The sequence below is a fragment of the Branchiostoma floridae genome, chromosome 11 (genome assembly GCF_000003815.2).
Source record: "Branchiostoma floridae strain S238N-H82 chromosome 11, Bfl_VNyyK, whole genome shotgun sequence".
Lineage (NCBI taxonomy): Eukaryota > Metazoa > Chordata > Leptocardii > Amphioxiformes > Branchiostomatidae > Branchiostoma > Branchiostoma floridae.
In genome coordinates this window covers 5838497-5857278 of record NC_049989.1, presented here as the reverse complement: position 1 = coordinate 5857278, position 18782 = coordinate 5838497, and the positions used below count along the sequence as shown (strand labels likewise).

The window sequence follows — 18782 nt, the reverse complement described above, 5'->3', positions numbered from 1 at the left end:
ATCATTATCATTGTAAAAGAAGCAGATATTTCATCAAACACCGCATTGATATAATTTTGCTAAGAAAGAAGCTGTGATTGCACAATGCATATGATGTCATAATGATATACTATGGAAATAACAACATACTTCCCATATAAATAATGTAAATCTTCACATGTTCCCAGTTGTTTTATTCCCCCTATTTTACTTTTTAGCAATGACCTCTCTACTGCAGATATGCATTTGTACAGAATTGTTTCCACTATGGATTCAGAACACTGCACCTTGCTTCACCTTCTACTGTGACATTACATCACCTCAAAAAATAAATGAATTCATATTAGTAACATCCACAGTGTTCTCACCAGGAATTTTTCACAGCGTCGGGCAGGGGTCCGGGGGCTGCCGAAGGCCCCCGGCGGGGTCCAGGGGCAGAGCCCCGGTGGGGGGACCCAGGGGGGCGAAGCCCCCCGGAAGCTCTTGCATTTTAGGCTATTGAGAAGGCTTATTTTATCATTTTTTTAGGGCCATATCTACGATAATCGCAGCAGTCACTTAAACTTGTCTTCAGCAGTTTGACTTTGACGTAACAATATTTCGGGTCAAAGCTTCACAGACAACTAAAAACTCATAAACAACAAACTTTACTCAGCTCAACAGTACTTAAAAATATTGTCCTGGTTGCCATCCGAAGTTGAAGCGCTTGTTTATAGCGCTAGTATCGCTGTTAGCCGCCGTACCGTACGACTGTTGTTGACGGTCTCCCTGCGTCGCCGCCTCACCGTTAGAGTTTAGACGATATTCCCACGGACATGTTTCAAGAAAATACCCGATAAAAACCGCTATTCCGCGTCAGATTCCATTCTTTAAAACATGTGGGACTCAGTGTTACAGTCTAATAAATATTTCGTAGAAGCACCGCTGTGGGAAAGAAGGTCCAAGGAATGTAATATTACGTAGCATGAAGTTCGCTGTAAACTTGCACACGGCACATGACTGAAACTGTAACGTAAACAACAGCCGCGTTTGATTGATAGCCGGCGGCCCTTTGATCAAATCGGAAAGATGCCGACACTGCCCTGGCGGTTTGTGGGCGGGGCCACACGGGGCTTGTCGGCGAAACTAACGCCCGGGTTTTACATACAAACTTACGATGGTTTGTATCTTACGAATGCCGATACAGAGCTTCAAATTTAGAACAGGAATTTTGGGAAAGCGACCCACTCTTGCTCCAGAATTATGTCGGAAAGAATTGATTCTATTTCCCGCGCTGAAATAAAAATTACGCAACTATCAGTAACAGCCTATGTTGGTCAACCGAGCTTCCCAAATAAGGACATTCCCCGGGAACTGGCTGTTCCGGGGAGAGACCCCACCCCACTGATCACTCGCAGCACACGCGCTACTCATTTTATTTTTATTTTTTGGCACGAACGCAGGGCGGCACACGCAAAATTTAGAACAGGAAATTTTGGAACGCGACCCGTTCTTGCTCTAGAAATGTGTCAGAAATAATTGCTTCTATTTTCCGTACTGAAAAAGAAAGACGCAACTGCCGCGAGTAACAGCCTCTGTTTATCAACGCCGCTCCCTTATGCACATCGGCTGTTCCGGGGAGAGATCCCACCCCGCTAATCACGTGCGGGCAAGGCCCTCTCGCGTCTGTGTTTACATTTCCGCGCGCGGGAACGCAAGGGGGAGGGAGGGGCTGCGAGCCAGCGGTACGGCGGGCCGGTGCTGTAAAACACCTCCCTTCGAGTTGATAACTTCCTGAAACAGCGAAGGCGCGTGCTTGGCGCGTGCCTATGTATTTTTACTACGATATTTTTCTTTTATTCCCCATTTTTTTGCCGCTACGCTGGATGAAAAAGCAGCGTAGCGGGCGTTTTACAGCGTCATTTTTCCAGCCCACAGCGTATCGGCCCGCTATGCTGAAAAAGATCCAAAGATACCCTAAACCAAGCTATACACAACAAACATGACCAAACTCCAAATGCACTAAGCTAACTGGTGGCCATGACAGTCAAATTATTCCATATCAACGCTCTGGAAGGTGGGTCCACAGGTGTGCATATTTATTCAAGTCCGTATGACGTCCGTATGGAAGCCTTAGTCTCTACCAGGCTCCACAGGTCACAGGAAAAATGGTAGAAATTGGACAAATACAGACAGAACGAGTAAGCTGGGTCGCAAACCATACTCCTCAGCCAGCTAATTTGTTTGGCATGTTATCTATATATTGTTAAAATTGTACTATTTTTCCAACGACCTGTGAAGCGGCCAGGTAGAGGCTAAAACTTCTCATACGCACTTGTGCACCCACCATTACTGATCACTGACCCTTGAGTAATGAAGTCCCTGTCCTCTGGGTTAAACCTGATTGCTACAACTCTGCTTAATAGAAATACTGATTGGTACATGTACAACTAGATACTCTTAGTCTAATAAATCAACTGGAGTCAAACTAGTTGTACTAGACAACCTCATAATAAACATACAATGTACAAACAAAATTTTGGTGGGGCGTGTTTTTTCAGCACCAATAATTGCCAATAAGTCAATATCAATATTTATCAATATTTTTTGTCAGGAAATTTCACATAGTCAGCATGTTTGAGTTGAAAACCCCCCAGAAAGAAAACCTTTTTTCACTTCACATCTTCCCATTCATGTGACAATACCCTTTCAGTGGGTCATCCTGAGGGATATGATAAATGATATATGAAGCAGATAATGTTGTATCAGCTGGGGGCCAGCTGGGATGCCATATACAACCAACTGGGACAAAAATGGAGTGTGCTATTCTTAAAAACCCTCCTCATCACCATTCTGGATTATCAATTATCATACACAATAAGTATGTTATTTTTTTGTTTTGAACTTTTCTTCCTTGCTCATTTCTTCTGCTCTATGAATAACAAATAATTATCATATCTGATAGTGACGATACAATAATATGGTATGTGTAGAATGGCTTCCATCCAATACTATCCAAGGACATGCACTGGTAAACAAAGCAAATTTTGCCAACCTAAACACACACAAAAATGATTCAAAACAATCTGTTACACCAGTTTACTGATCAATGTCACAGTTGAGGCTGTAAACAGAAAACAGGGCTTCAGAGAACTGTTCCAAGAAACCAACTAAGGCATTTTCCAAGAAAACGCTTTAATGTATTCCTTGCAAGCATCTGAGACCTGGTGTGTTTCATTGGCCCTATACAAACACTGCCTCCCCCCTCCCCAAAAGTCCCCATGTAATTATGATCAAGGACACTCCATACACATGGGCTAAACCATCAATGAAATAGAAGTAGGGTATAAAAAGGAATTACAGATTTAGTATGAAATTTGATGAATAGGTCAACTGTCAACTGTCCGTCCATATGGGCCATAGTGCCTGATAATAAACAGAACTGAATAGAATCTTGATTCCAAATCATTCCCTTTGGGCAAACCTTTTACAAACTCAATGCAAAAAAAATCATTTGAAGTATTTCTTATAACATTAGCTTTCTGCTTATCATGTCATAACCTAAACTGCCTCTGAGGATTAAAGCCCCAAACTTTAAATTGCCAAAGACCAAAATATGTAACTATGTACTACCAGCATTGGCCTCTAAATTTGAGATTTCAGCTCCCAAGTTTACAAATATTCTTTTTTTCATTACATGTATCATGCAGACATGGACAATACTGTATAACAATTGATTAGGTTGATGATGTCAGCATTTTCAGTGGTACACTGCACCATGAGTGATCATGGTTTAGCCTGTTCCTATGTGTCTTGCCACAAACTCATATACATGATATTGTATTGATCCACACAATGACACAAAGCTGTTGCCAGCAGTGTTCACTGATAGTTCACACTGCTTCAGATGTTGCCATGCTTGTATCAATGTTAATTGCCAGTGTTGAGCCATCACTTCAGATTGATATGCCATCTGGGAAGTCTGATGTCTGTTATCTTAGCTGATCTTAGACACAGCATTAGGATAAAAGGTACACAGTGTATAATGTACACTGGGGTATGGCCCTTTGGCTTTGCTAATATTTTTCCTGGCAAGTAGAGGTCTTCTGAGGTCTCTACGGTATTGTTGTGATGTATTTCTTTCCAGCTGCATTTGCATGAGGACCCACGTTGGTTTAGATACAAATTGATATAACCAGAAATTATCACACCAGTGTAATACATGTACCAATATGAATTTTTTTTTTAAATAACTACATTTATAACTTATAAGCTATCCTATTAACTTTCTTCCAATTAGCAAATTTGGCAATAAATATGTCTTTTCAAGCAGACATTTAACAAACTAGAAAGGCCACATTTTTACGACATTAACACAATGATAAAATACAGCATTATGATTAATCATTCCTTGGTCTCAGGAATATATAAATCATACAAATTACAATGTACCTATCTCCGTCAGGATGACTACCCCTCCCATAATGTCTGTTGCTATGTGGCATCTTAATGGCTTTATGCTTATAGAGAAGACAGAGATAACATCTTAATGCAACCCTGATCAAGCCATTACTCAACACCATACACAAATAAATACCTAGATAAGACATCTATGATAAAAAGAATGACATGCATGCAATTTTGTAGGTTTAGAATTATGTACATGTACAATGCCTTATTATTTCAAAGATGGGAACATCTGTACAATATATTTTACCCAGGTAATAATAGATTTAACGAGTGTATGATACTCACTGGTCCTACTGCTATTTCATACAAATAATATGCTACAGACAGTACAAAACGCACAGTAACTTACTGGTCTACAAAGTTGGAAAAAAATCATACAGTACTTGCAATAAATTGATCAATGTTTTCATATTAACTACTGCTACCATTTATACCACTGGAAACAATATGGATTTTACTGTCCAGGTCTCTTTGATGGTTAAGTCTCAAAATCAACGTTGAAAGAGCCTTTACTTTCAAAACCCAAATCTTCTACCTCTCAACCCTTATCTTTGAATAAAAGTTCACCAGGTGGTAATTGACATTATAAAGATTTCATACCCATACATTATCCCTGGACACAGCCCTTGAATCTGCATGAAACAGGTTCTGTTCCTTTGTGGTCCATTCATGGTCTACCTTTTCTACTAGTACTACCTTCTTCCTTCCAAGAAGTCTTCAAATATGACATGCAGTCTCCTGGAAAGTACTTTCCAACCCACCAAGGTGAACATAGAGGTCATATAACAGAGACTTGGGCTCTACTAACCCTGAGGTCAAGGGCCCTTATCATCACCGGACGTACCATTGAGACTGGGGATGCTGGCAAGAAAAAATTCATCTTTGTACAGTTGCTAGATACTTCAGCAATTATAGTAATAACCGGTACTGGTACTTGTGAAAAGTATCATGTGCAGTCCAGTCGGTAGGCCAATAGGTTCGTTGTCCCACAAGCACTGAGACAGAGTGCAGTTTATACTGTGGAAAGGGTTGCAATAATAAACTATCCCAGAGTCTCTTGTTTTGTTTTGTTTTTTGTCTTTCGCCGCGCTTCCGCGGCGAAAGGCAATCAGACCGATATTAGATTTCTGTCCGTCTGTCCGTCCGTCCGTCCGTCCGGGTCGACCATGCCATACCGTGCTAGCGAGATATTCTACCCTGTAGATTCGACGGTATGTAACGTTATGACATACGTATCGGCCTACCATGAATGTGCTGCTTGGTTTGCGGTCCATGCCATATCGTGCTAGCGAGATATTCTACCCTGCAGATTCGACGGTATGTAACGTTATGACATACGTATCGGCCTACCATGAATGTGCTGCTTGGTTTCTGTATGGCTTATAAGCAGGAATTTGCAGAGACGGATGTGAACGGTGAGGATTTCTTCGTAAGATTGTATACAATTTATAAACTAACATGTTCGCTGTTTGGTTATAATAAAACAGACATTGTAGAGAACAGTTTGACATGTCATTTACTTTGTTTTATGGAAAATCACCGCTACAAAATCTAGAATTGTGTAAGATGCGTGCGCCGCATCTGACATGGTGTGGGAGGGGGGCGTATTCGGAAATTTCTTACTCTAAGAAATTTCAGGCTATTTTCGTGTAACAAACTTCTTTCAGCAAAATAGTAGCCCTCGGATGCGTTGAAAATAGAATTACCCACATTTAATTTATAATTTCGAAAGGGAAGATTCTGACCGAGCTCGACGGAGTGAGTCTGACGCGTGACGTCACGACTCCGTCAAGTAAAAGCATAATTGCGTTACTAAAAGAAACGAAACGTTCCATTAAACATACCACGGACCTGTTTTAGTTTAAAATATCTACCTTTCACATGATCTTGCCATTAAAAAAAATATTTCCATTACTGTATATGCCATGTTAATATTTTATGTTCAGTTGTTTATGGTGACAATACTTTGTTTGTTCTTGCAGAAATTCAGGACACATCTACTGATAAATTTGATTACTACAGTGCACTTTCATAAAACCCTGTTGTACTGTAACAGAGCCGTTCTTAACAGCGAAACAATCCGAATAAAGTTAACATCATTCATGCAGTTGTGTTATTATACAGTTCAAGTAAAATATACTCTGTGAGAACCACTACCTTACTAAACAGTTATATAACCTAGCACTTGACCAAACTGTGCCAGAGCTGCCAACGTTGCAGACTTGGCACCCACGCTTGACCAAACTATGCCAAACAATTTTACCTACACAATATAAGTAAGCGAAAGACTAGCTTTTTTCAGAAGCTCTTGTTTTAAAACATGACTATTTTAAAATGTCCTTTCCCTTGACATTCAGGTGCCTTTCCCACACCATAGGCAAGCAATGCTTACTAGTAAGTAGTGGGCAATATATCTAATATATACATACACTGAAAAACAGTAATGACTATGGGTGGGTACTGGTATGGTGTTTTTTTTCTTGTTGGACCAGTCCAGATAAACCAGACCTAAAAAATCAGTAGACCACATATTGGACAATTCGATAATGAAAAGATTATACCAGCAGAGTACCAGCAAATTAAACCAGTTTGGGGGCTTCCAGGTCCAAGAAAAAAACAAGAGCAATGTAGAGCAGAGTTGGTAGTTATTTTTACCAAGCCATGTGGTCAAACTTGGTCCAAAAAAGAGGCAGTTGGTGTTGTTTACATGAAGATAGACCGATGTTTTGAGTATCACCCTTTCATGAGTTTTCACTGATAAATAGATCCAGGTTCAGCAAACTTGTGGTATAGGGTACAACAGCATTTCCAATTGACACTACTAGGGGTGGGTACAGGTACGGTTCAGGTCCAGAGGTTTATCAGGACCTGAACCATACCTGTACCCATCCCTAGTAGTGACAATTGGAAATGCTTTTGTGCCCTATACCACAAGTTTGCTTACATTATTACAATCAGGATTAGTTTCTATGGGTAAAGAAATCTGATGATAAAAAAACAAGTCAGAATTGAATATTCCATTTGAAGTGCACTTGACACAAAGCCAGCTTGTCTAACACCTGTGCAGTTAACGGCAGACATTTGAGCAGATGTAATACATCCCCAGTCTCCTGCACATGACAGCACACTTGTCATGTCTACAGTCAAGTTCATCTAAGGACAGCAGGACATTTACGACATACAATTACCAGGTAACAGCCACTGTGGTACTAAACGTAGTTCTATAAGGAGCTTTCAGCAGTCATAACAAGTTTACTTCTGAGTGCCTGCTGAGAAGGCTCTTGACTTTAACTACATGTAGAAGGGATGATTCATAGCTGTATGTTACCAGTATTGACTAGTTAATGCATTTCTGGCAACATACCAGCAACCACTGCGAACATACATTGCGAACATGGCCAAATTACTTTGCTACATAGTACAGAATATAATGCTGACATTAAATGGGTAAGAATTCACTTAAATGACACAAAGAGAACAGAGAAACATCAGAACAGGTGTTCATTCACAATTATACTTTGTTTGGCCATGAACAGACCAAGGTTACCAGACTTGGATAATGAAGTCATCTGTCATGAGACTGATCATAATTACTTGCATCAAGGTTCTTTCCCAGGGGAAATTCATAACGTGCCCAGAGGACAGGACTGTACCCAATGATCTATATGCAGTGCCTGTACCCTTTCATGTACAAAGTACAATGCACATTACGTAAGTCTTATAATGAGACACAAAATCTGCTGGTACGTTAGGGACTGTACGATATTTATCAGGGGGGGAGGGCTGGTGCGTTAGGGGGGAAGGGCCATGTTAATTTTTTTTTAGGTGGGGGGAGGGCCATGTTAATTTTTTTTGAGATAGGGGGGAGGGCCATGTTAATTTTTTTGAAAGAATTGTTTATACTATTTTTTGTTTTGATATCTTGACATGGCCCTAAATCTGATAAAATAAGCCTTCTGAATAGCCTAAAATGCAAGAGCTTCCGGGGGGCTTCGCCCCCCTAGGTCCCCCAAAGTGGCGCTGCCCTGGACCAGCGTTCCCGCCAGGCATACCTCATTCCGTCTCCGGACTTTTTCTGGAAAGACGCACTCGGCTCGGCTGAGTTTCCCCAAATATTTAAGTTACAAAAGCGGTGCGCGGTAAATATGTGAAGAATCCAAAACTATACACTTTATTTTTATTTTCAACATTTCTTTTGTTTCAAAAGGACAAAATTTGCGGCAGAAAAGGGGCCGCAATATTGTTGTCAAGTGTCGATCGAGTCGGCTGTGCACTGGCATTGTCGTCTGTGGCACATGGCGCGGCACGCCCCCCTCCCCAGACGGACTGTCGATCGCAGCGCCCAGCACGTTGGGACGTCTTTTCTGGCTACTCCTTCAAGGCTACACCCGACCGGCACTGATCACTGCCAAAGACGCAGCAGATCACCGTCCTTCGTATAATGTATAACGTTCTTGGTCTCTATGTAAAAAGGAATCCAGCGGTGAACCAAAGATTTCACGCCGAAAACGGGGTTACCTGAGGTCGCACGAAACAAACGCACGCTCGTGGAAAATGACGGCGCGGCCCTGTAAAACCCGACCGATTCGATAAATGATAAATTTTAGTAAAATCATCGGGCAAAATAGAAAAAAAACACAAGGTGTGATGGCGCCGTTATTTTATCCTCTGGAAAAACTACTAGCATTTGATGCGGGAGGGCGCAACATCGATCGCACGAGGTAGGCATTCTTTATTGATCTTTATTCAATGTCGGAAAAAAATTTGCAGGATTTTTCCATGGGCTGACGAACTCACTGGCTAGAGCCCTGTTTGGAAGCATCAAAAACCCAAAATTTTCATATAGACATGACTGGACAAATAATACCCGGGCCAGATCACGGACTGCTGATTCCCCGAGCTTATAGTTATAACATATTTTTGGGGGAGGGCGGACGTCGATTACTGAAAAACGGGAGTAAAAAAGGCAACCGGCATCCAATCTCAAGGGCATAATTTTCCTCTCAAATTGCAGGAAATTCTGTTTTAGAGGGTTTGAAAATCCAAATTTTCCCGCCCCGGACCCTGCCCCGACGCTGTGAAAAAATCCTGGCGAGAACACTGGCAAGAACACTGGCGCCCTTGTGCCCTGACGTCTATATTAAGTAAATTTAAGATTATTTTATTGGTTGTTTTTCTACCCGTTTGATTATGCCTGTCGGGGGGGAGGGCCATGTTGATTTTTTTGAGGTGGAGGGGGAGGGTCACGTTAGATTTTTTGAGATGGGGGGGAGGGCCATCAAAAAATTTTTTGATCCGACTTCCAATGCACCAGCCCTCCCCCCCGATAAATATCGTACGGTCCCTTAGAACCACGTTTCACCCCCAGTTTGCTTTTGATCTCCATACTGGTTGAAATGAAAGAATGTGTTTTTTAGACATATTTCAAGCACTCAATACCAAAGACCACATTTACAGTTAACAATAATGTTTTTTTCTGCCAATGATATCATGGAAATATCTCAATAAAAAAAGGAAAAATCCAAAGTTAAATATGAATTAATAACCATAAATGATCCTGGCTGTTTCAGAATACACAACAAAAGGAAGCAAACACTTTGGATCATAATAAACTCCCTCATGAATTCTGGCATCTCACTTTTGCAGATCATCAAAGGCAAAAGAAAACTGTTTAGTTGTTTTCTACATAATCTACAGCATAATTTATTACCAACATCAGATATTCTCTCAAAGTACTAGTACACATATACCTGAGGATGCTGTAGGAAAGTACATGTAATAGTGACAATACACTTAATGTACACAATATAGATAAAGTGTAGATAATACATCTTACTAATCTTACTATACAATATGATTATATATACATTATTATTAGCTAGAAGAAACTGACTACAGTTTACAGTTTTATTTCATTGTGATGAACCATTTCTCAATGGGAATTCTAATGGCTATGACAAAAGCCATATAAACAACAGGTAATCCAACCACCCACCATTTGCACCACACCTAGATAATTGTCAGCACACCTGAGTCACCTGTATTCATGTGTGACAATGGTGTATTTACCACCTATGGAACATGTACCATTGTTATTTCTAAAATCTACATGTCGTGGTATCATAACTGTTGTAAATTTGGCATCCGTAGTGTTGAGATGGTGTTTTGGTGTGTTACGTGCCGAAAATGGGCACAAATGTATGTAAACTGGGCAGCCGGCCATCCGTCCCAGGCACTTCCAAATAAAAACATTGCGCAGTAGCCTGCCACATTCGCACACACACACAAGTTAAGATAAAATCTGCACTCACAAGAACGTGTCTGCCGGCCCTATAATAAGGACTTCCCACTTGAAAACATCGCAGTCGTCTATGAGCCCGGCGGAGAACCCCTCGACCGGACTTTTGCTCAGGTCTGTGGGAGGGCAGGGGACAGGAAACAGACATTTGTCATCGGCAAGTGCACCACACCACCACGCATTGTCTCTCAAAACATTCCTCTCGCTTTTCCCATCCTTATGTCTCCCCTCTCGGCCGATTGTCGGTCAAAATTTACACATATAAATGTATACATTCATATTCTAGCTATCAATGTTGATAATTTCGCTGAAATCTCAGAAATTTTTCCTGATTTCGGTCAGACGTCAACACGAGAGGTGGAATTCCCACCCGGATATGCTTACACACACACACAACGTCGAGCTCACTTTTACGAAAGTTTTTCACGAGAACGGATAGAACATCGCTGTTATAAGTACCTCCCAGCTGTTTCCTAAGCAGAAGAGCGGCCTGTGCCTCTGACATGGACGGAAACTATAGCGTAGAGACGTCAAAATACAAAAGAAAACTGCAAAGACACAGAGAAACTCTCCTCTCTCCACACCTCAGCTGCTCGGACTCCTACACCACTACCTGCGCATGCGCACTCAAGAACACTGGGCAAATCCTACCCATCATGCACTACAAATGGAACAGTCCACTACCTTTGTGGGGAACATGGACCTTAAAACTTCAAGGCCAGTCACACTTCCAGAACTTTATGAGTGACATCTTCTGGACACCCAAGAAAAGATGCAAACGGGCAAAAGAAACACATAGAGATAAAAAAAAAAGATACACATCTGACAGAAAAAATATACAATGATTTGTAAACAACATTTTGTGTATTCAATTATCTTACAACCCTCGTGATAATCATGTAGCCTGGGTACCATCCATAAAGTAGTTCACTCCAGCGTTTGTGTACACTACATACAGTCGCTTCTTGCTCTGACATTTATATAACACTATAAACAGTCGCTTCTCTGCTGTTCAGAAGTAAACATATTCACATATGAGCGAACTACAACCCAGATGGTAACGTTACCCAGGCTATTCATGGGCTTTTAGTTATTTTCAGTCTTTTGATTTATGAATACCATATTGATGCACTGAGAAGAAGTAACTTTTATGTGTCTATCTTAATTTCTTCAAAAAGCCAAACAAGATCATTTAAAAGACACAAAGAAAATAAGTCACTGGCAGCTAAGTTATGTATTTGAAATTACATATGAGAACATGTTATGTTGAAGAATGTTAGCAGTAGAGGAATCCCTTACTTCACAATCTGTCCTCACACAGAAATGATCATCAACTCAGACTCCAGACCTTGTTGTTGTTTTTACAAAAATAGTGTTTAATAGACTTAAGATGCTTTAATCAGCTGATGTAAAGCTCCATGATAGATCTCATGACACAGCAAAATGTACAAATTTACTAGCATTAAGCAACAAGTTCTCACAACAAACTTTAATACAATTTCAAATGCATGTGCAGGCCTACCACTTCTATCCACAGATTTTAATTAACCATATATGGTAGTATGTATTTCATCTAACATGTATCAGATTGCACCAAATGTATATAATACAAACACACTGCAGAAATAAGATATTTACATTTGTACAAACAGTCTTTTATAATGTATTAACCATTGTGCAAGTACAAAATATACCATTGTTTCAGTAAGGACCAAAAATTCTTGCCTAGGGTCAGGAGAAGAGTTACAGGAATTCAAACTACTAGTTAACTCCCTTTGTCTCGAAATCTTTTTGTTGTTCCTCTGAAATCAAAGCATGATTCCTTTGTAGATAGAAATGTAGATCCCGTAAATGTTTCATCATCATCCAGGCGTGCTGGTTGCACGGATGGCCATGATTCTCTTCCTCCATCCTTCCCTATCCTCCATAGCCTTGGGCAGTTCTTCAGTAAATGTTTACTGATATGATATTCTTAAATAAATAACATGTTGCCTTTCCAAATCTTTAGAGATGATGCCTGCTGTGATATTGCTTGCAGCTTTGCTTCCGAAGCACTTAAAAGAGCTTGTATCTTCCAAAATAAAGGTACATGGTGTAAAAGAGAGAAGTAAGGCAGGCAGACATCATAATGGCTAATTTAGCAATACAGCACCCATTCTAGGTTTGCAGACACAGATAGTCAATGGTCCCTCGTGCAATTATAGTCTGTCAGACAAACTATCTCAGTGGCTTCACCTGTGAATAATAAGAAACATAAATGAAAGTGTTTTCAGGAAAATGAAATTATTGAAAGACTTGGACATGTACTTCATTTTTATTATACTACATATGTATGCAAGGAAGCTCTCTATGAATCACCTTTGCAGAATGTGTTTACCAATAATGTCATATAAATTATAATCATTGTTTTCTGATAATTACATAGCCCACTTTGCACAAATGGCAAGAAACAGTCTGGGAAGGACCTTAATCAAACTGTAGGAAAGCAAGATATTACCTTTGCAATAAACATGATTACAGCAGTCATGACAAATTCATCCCTGGCCATGCTTTCATCATAAACCACACTGTCAAAAGCCTGAAGAGACAAAAATAAAAGAAGTTGTTAACACCATTTAAAGTTTTTGACTCAATAGTTGGTAAAAAAAATATGGAACTGGTGTGTGTACACATACAATTGGAAGTTACTCTAATACATGTGCACATATTACACAAGTAGAGGGTAATTTCACTGTACTTGTTGTGCAGGGGAACTGTAAGGATTACCTTTCAAGTGATCATTATTGCAGTGGTTTATAACTGTTGTAAATGTGACACAGCCTTTGAACGTGTATTATGTACATCTCCAATTGAGAGAGAGGAGGTTAGTACATGTAATACGCATATCTCTAATCAATAAGTAAATATAACTCACATTATCCAGGGCAATAGCCAGAGCATCCGGTCTGAGTTTGGAAGCTCCCTCCAGAATACTGCAAAGTAATGAAGATATTGTCTGAATTACCAGTCTATTGATAAATACACCTATACAGAATTGTCTCAACACATGGGAATGTCTAGTAACCACAGTACACCAGACCAACATAAAGGAAAAGCAATGGCAGATTGTGTAAAGCTACAAAAACAACTGATTGCAGCTACAGACCACTGCAGCAGCAGAACACAGTGGACTACTGCTACATGTACTACTACATATTAAACAACTCTGATGGTGCATGTCTGTGTATGTCTTAGCAGAATTTTCTGAACCTTATGATCTCCTCACAAATACCTTTTTGGATCATCCTTAGTTGCAGTCATGGCAGCATTCAGCTGGTTCAACACCACATCACACAGCTCCTTGTCAACTTCCTTTTTGCGTGAAGTGTCAAGAACAGTAAACAACCCATCTGCCTCTGCATAGAAGTCTGAAAGGAGAAGACAAAAAAAACTCAGACTTCATGCTGTGTACCTAAACTGATGTTCGGGTTCAGATCTAGATTCAGGTCAAGAGGTTCAGGTTCAGGTCCAGACTTGGTTTAAATCCTGATCTGAACCCATGGAATATGTGTGAAAGGAAATCTTTTTTTCTGTTACATCATGTAAAATTGCACGTTGGTATAGATATACAAGCAATTTTGAAAATATACTTCATGCAAATCATTTTAGTTCAATTCTCAATATTAAACACAAATACAGCAAATTTCACGATCTATGGAAGGTCTTACATTTGCAGATGGTTCAGAACAATAAGGAGAATATAAGCAAGAGAAGTTTGAATTGGTTTCTGACCTTTAGGCTTTTTCTGGAACTGCAACTAAACATTTCTATACAAGTCTAGTTCCATACCAGTGTACATGTTCACAGTAGTGAGTACTACAGATTGATAAACAGAATGAGCTGTCACACTCTTCCTTACAAGCATTTTCACGTCTTGATAAACTCCACACAAACACAGTCACAATTACAGACCTAAGAAAATGAAGCAGGTCATGACCCCGGAGTGGAAGATGTCATATGGGATGACCTCATTTTCATAGCAGAGAAGTTTCTTCAGCAGAACTTCTGAGACCTCTCCAGGCACCTCCCTGTCAAAACAAATAAATGACGTTATACTCATTGCCAAGGCTGATATTTGTCTTAGCTTTCCATTAAGCAATCTATCACAGTAAAAAAATAGGCATTAATGATTATCTTGTTGTTACTTCTGTCAATTGCAATATTGCCATTTATGTAGACACATTAAATCTAGAATGATTGATGTGTAAAAGATTGAGATAAAAGATGAGAAACCTACCTGAGTATCTTTGTCAGCAGCTCTGTAAATAGATCACCCTTCAGACCAGCTTTGCTTTTTGCATCTGAGAATGGAAAGAAAAAAAATACCATACTGGTAAATCGAAGGATTTGTTTCCATTGTTGTATGGTAGGGTCTCAATATTTTAAAATCCATCTCGTCTACCATTCATTTAAAGGTTCATTCTACAAATCCAGTCAAGGCAGATCTAATGACAAATAGTGCTGCTCAATCTTTGAAACATAAAAGAAAAAAAAATTTGCACAAATATTTATCCAACTCTTACAGTCACACATGTTTTATGTAAAATGGTGCAATATGATATGTAGTGTTGTGTATGGTATGACATTTTGGACTGACTTTTAGGTGCACTAAGGATTTGGTAGGCCAGCATCATGTTGGACTCGAAGGCCGGCCGACTGTGGTGGGTGAGCAGCAGCTCCTGGTGTGCCTTGGCAACTTTGTTACTTCCCGGCTTGTTGTCCGCTGAGTCAAAACTGGAGAAAGAGAACAGAATCAAAATATAAACAAGTGACCGTAGGTAACATAGTCTGTGACGTCGGTCTGGTATATGTTGGTTGTTTTGTCTTCTTTGGTGTGTGACGTTGTGCTTATATCCTATATGATTCTTTTCATGGTGTTAGATATATCGTTGTATCTAAAGTTGCCTAATATTTCTGTGTCATGTGAATCTTACTAAACAGGTATGGATTGTGAGATAACATGTGGCCAAAGTCAAAAAGATATGGTGACGATAAGTTACCGGATGGTCTACTCTAATACACAGGCACATTCACACACAGACACACCTACAAGACCGACAGGCAGACTGACAAACGCACCAAGTATTAACATGTTTCTGTTATGGACGTAATAAGTATGAAGCACGGAATAGGACCTTGATGTTTCTTAGTCGAAGTCCGGGAATATAATATGGCTAAACTTCATTTGGGACGAGAATTCTTACACGCTTCATTGCAAACGGCGACAGGAGGTATTTGATTGACAGGGTCATTAGTGGAACATTAGATGTCGGTTCCCATGTCCCACATACGATAACACACAGCTGTTGATGATGAACTGTGCGATAAGTTTTTAACTAGTGTGAAGCCATAAGGTAGCATGACACAGTGTTAATGGGTGAATCCCGGGGTCCATGATGCTGGTACATAAAGTAGTACGGATAAACTTGTTGAATAAGAGGTAGAAAGCAAACGCGCGTAAAATTCTTGCACATATCGCGCATCTGCTTAACTATACCCAATTACCTCAACGGGCACCATATGCAGACATGGGCCAATACACTGTGAAACGTACAATTTGCAGGGGTGATTTCTGAAATTATTACATACATAATAAAAACAGCTGCCGAAAAAATAAAACACCTTGCATCATCGTCCAACTATGTGTAGAGAACCTGCCAAACCACAAACGTATGCGACAACGGGAACATGCAGATATAGATGCGAACGCGCGTTACATTGACGACCAGAGAACATCACGCATCTGCTTGCAATATCTCAATTACAGCATGACCCATATACAGGGGATCTGGACTAATACACCGAAAGATGAACATTTTGTAGGGGTGTTATTTTTATTGCGTCCCTAATAAAACCAACTGCCGCAAAAACACAAAAAAAAAACGTGCATCATCGTCAACCTCAGTGCAGATGACCTGCCAAACAACGTACGTATGCGACAACGGGAACATGCAGATACCGATGCGAACGCGAATAACTTTGACGATCAGGTAACACCACGCATCTGCTTGACAAATTCCAATGACACCATGACCCACATACAGAGGATCTGGACCAAAACACCGCAAGACGAACAAATTGTAGGGGTGTTATTTTTATAAAATCCATAATAAAACCACCTGCCGCAAAAAAAAGTTCACGTGCATCATCGTCAACCTCAGTACAAAGGACCTGCCAAACCACATAGAATTCAGACAACGGGAACATACAGATACAGCTGCGAACGCGCGTAAACGTGACAAAACTAAAAGTCTGTCGACCAGAGGGTCTGGTCACAGACTAATAATCACAAGAAAGTAAGACATTTGAGCAGAAAGAAATGGCAAACTTGCTTTACAATGAAACATTGCAGTATTGGATTAAGGTTTATCTTAAAAGGGCGTTACATTTTGCTTTATATCTTTGAATCTTACTAAGGTTTTTGTTGATACCAAGGAAAAAGATGTACACATGCACAATTCAAATCATGTGCACATGGTTGACAATTCTTGATACAATGTATCATGTATACAACAACCCTAAAAGTTATACGATTATGTAACGTCATCTGTATGCTTACCGGGTTTTTAAAATGTGAATGGAATAATAAAAAGATACTGAGTAAGACAGATTTTGGAACAGTTCATTATTAGTGACAGTGAGGGTACTTACTACTCTGCCAGGAATGCTATCGGGTCTTCTGGGCGGTTTTCTATCAGCTTGGATATGGCACCTCTCAGTAGGCTTCGAACCGCTGATTTTTCTGCAAAAGGCAAGTCAATGCAAATTCTGATTCATTGGGCTCTGATTTATATTTGATATCCACAACCATTGCCTAGAATATGTGTGCTTGAATTTAAACACCAATTGCCACAAACTATTGATTTCGTGTAAATGCAAAATTTGTGTCAGATCGATGTTTTGAATTCCGATGTTTACGTCCCACCCCTCCCCTTCTATACAACAACAAGGAGCATACTAATTGCTCCTTTTGGTTATGTAACAGTGGTGTTCAAGGACTGCTAAACCGAAGACGCCTAACGGCTTAAGCCTTTTGGCCGAACGGTTTGCACGTTCGATTTGTGATCCGGCTGCCCGGGTTCGGCGCGGGTTCGAATCCCGGGAGTCGGGGTGTTGTTTCTTTCTGTTCTTACTCGCCCCTCTGGTTGTTTCACTGGTTCCCATGCCGACCCTGTGATTAACAGGCTAGTATGTGCCACACAGGGATGTCGATCTCGGAGATTCGAGGACGAATCTTGAAAAGAAAAGGGGGAGTAGTGTAACAGTGGTGTTCAAGGACTGCTAAACCGAAGACGCCTAACGGCTTAAGCCTTTATGGCCGAACGGTTTGCACGTTCGATTTGTGATCCGGCTGCCCGGGTTTGGCGCGGGTTCGAATCCCGGGAGTCGGGGTGTTGTTTCTTTCTGTTCTTACTCGCCCCTCTGGTTGTTTCACTGGTTCCCACGCCGGCCCTGTGATTAACAGGCTAGTATGTGCCACACAGGGATGTCGATCTCGGAGATTCGAGGACGAATCTTGAAAAGAAAAGGGGGAGTAGTGTAACAGTGGTGTTCAAGGACTGCTAAACCGAAGACGCCTAACGGCTTAAGCCTTTTGGCCGAACGGTTTGCACGTTCGATTTGTGATCCGGCTGCCCGGGTTCGGCGCGGGTTCGAATCCCGGGAGTCGGGGTGTTGTTTCTTTCTGTTCTTACTCGCCCCTCTGGTTGTTTCAGTTACACCAATTTCTGTTCGGAATGACGCATTTATAAAACAACATACTGGCTATTCTATAACGGAATTCCCGACTAAGGGATACCAGGAATCATATCTCGCGTGTTAGCTTTACTACACTGTCCCACATACCGAGAAAATCACGGTTTGACTCAGGCATCTTCTCGTCAGCGGAGGCAGGCTTCCTTTTCTCCGCCATCTTGGGACAACACCATATGGGTAAGGGGGACTCCTTGGTAAATTAATGTATATAACTCTAAAAATCTTGAATCAAACAAGCAGAAAATGTCATTAACCAAGTTAA

At 40.6% G+C, this 18782-nt stretch overlaps 2 protein-coding genes across 2 annotated transcripts in view; both read right to left on the bottom strand.

Moving 5' to 3' along the window:
• LOC118425458 (ubiquitin-conjugating enzyme E2 G1-like) overlaps positions 1-11380 on the bottom strand; it is a 20414-nt gene extending 9034 nt beyond the window's left edge. Inside the window, exons 1-2 of the mRNA XM_035834278.1 lie at positions 11186-11380; positions 10740-10842 (exon numbers count right to left, since the gene is read on the bottom strand). Of these exons, the coding sequence (XP_035690171.1) occupies positions 10740-10842; positions 11186-11231 (149 nt within the window). The 5' untranslated portion in view covers positions 11232-11380. The remainder of the gene's footprint in view (positions 1-10739; positions 10843-11185) is intronic.
• A 703-nt stretch (positions 11381-12083) lies between these two features.
• On the bottom strand, positions 12084-18768 carry LOC118425839 (tubulin polyglutamylase complex subunit 1-like). The gene is made up of 9 exons (XM_035834950.1): positions 18611-18768; positions 17417-17507; positions 15363-15499; positions 15003-15066; positions 14678-14793; positions 13998-14133; positions 13641-13698; positions 13224-13304; positions 12084-12961 (listed from the first exon to the last, which is right to left on the bottom strand). The coding sequence occupies exons 1-9, from the start codon at positions 18675-18677 to the stop codon at positions 12944-12946; spliced, it is 768 nt and encodes a 255-aa protein (XP_035690843.1). The 5' UTR covers positions 18678-18768; the 3' UTR covers positions 12084-12943.
• Positions 18769-18782: the final 14 nt, after the last annotated feature.

What these genes read in the sequence shown, in the direction of transcription:
- LOC118425839 (XM_035834950.1), bottom strand. Translation starts at nt 18,677, where the DNA reads ATGGCGGAGAAAAGGAAGCCTGCCTCCGCTGACGAGAAGATGCCTGAG. An exon ending in ATAGCATTCCTGGCAGAGTA is followed by an intron (nt 15,500 to 17,416) that starts GTAAGTACCCTC and finishes CTCTTTCTCCAG; the next exon opens with TTTTGACTCAGCGGACAACA. An exon ending in CTGCTGACAAAGATACTCAG is followed by an intron (nt 14,794 to 15,002) that starts GTAGGTTTCTCA and finishes TTGTTTTGACAG; the next exon opens with GGAGGTGCCTGGAGAGGTCT.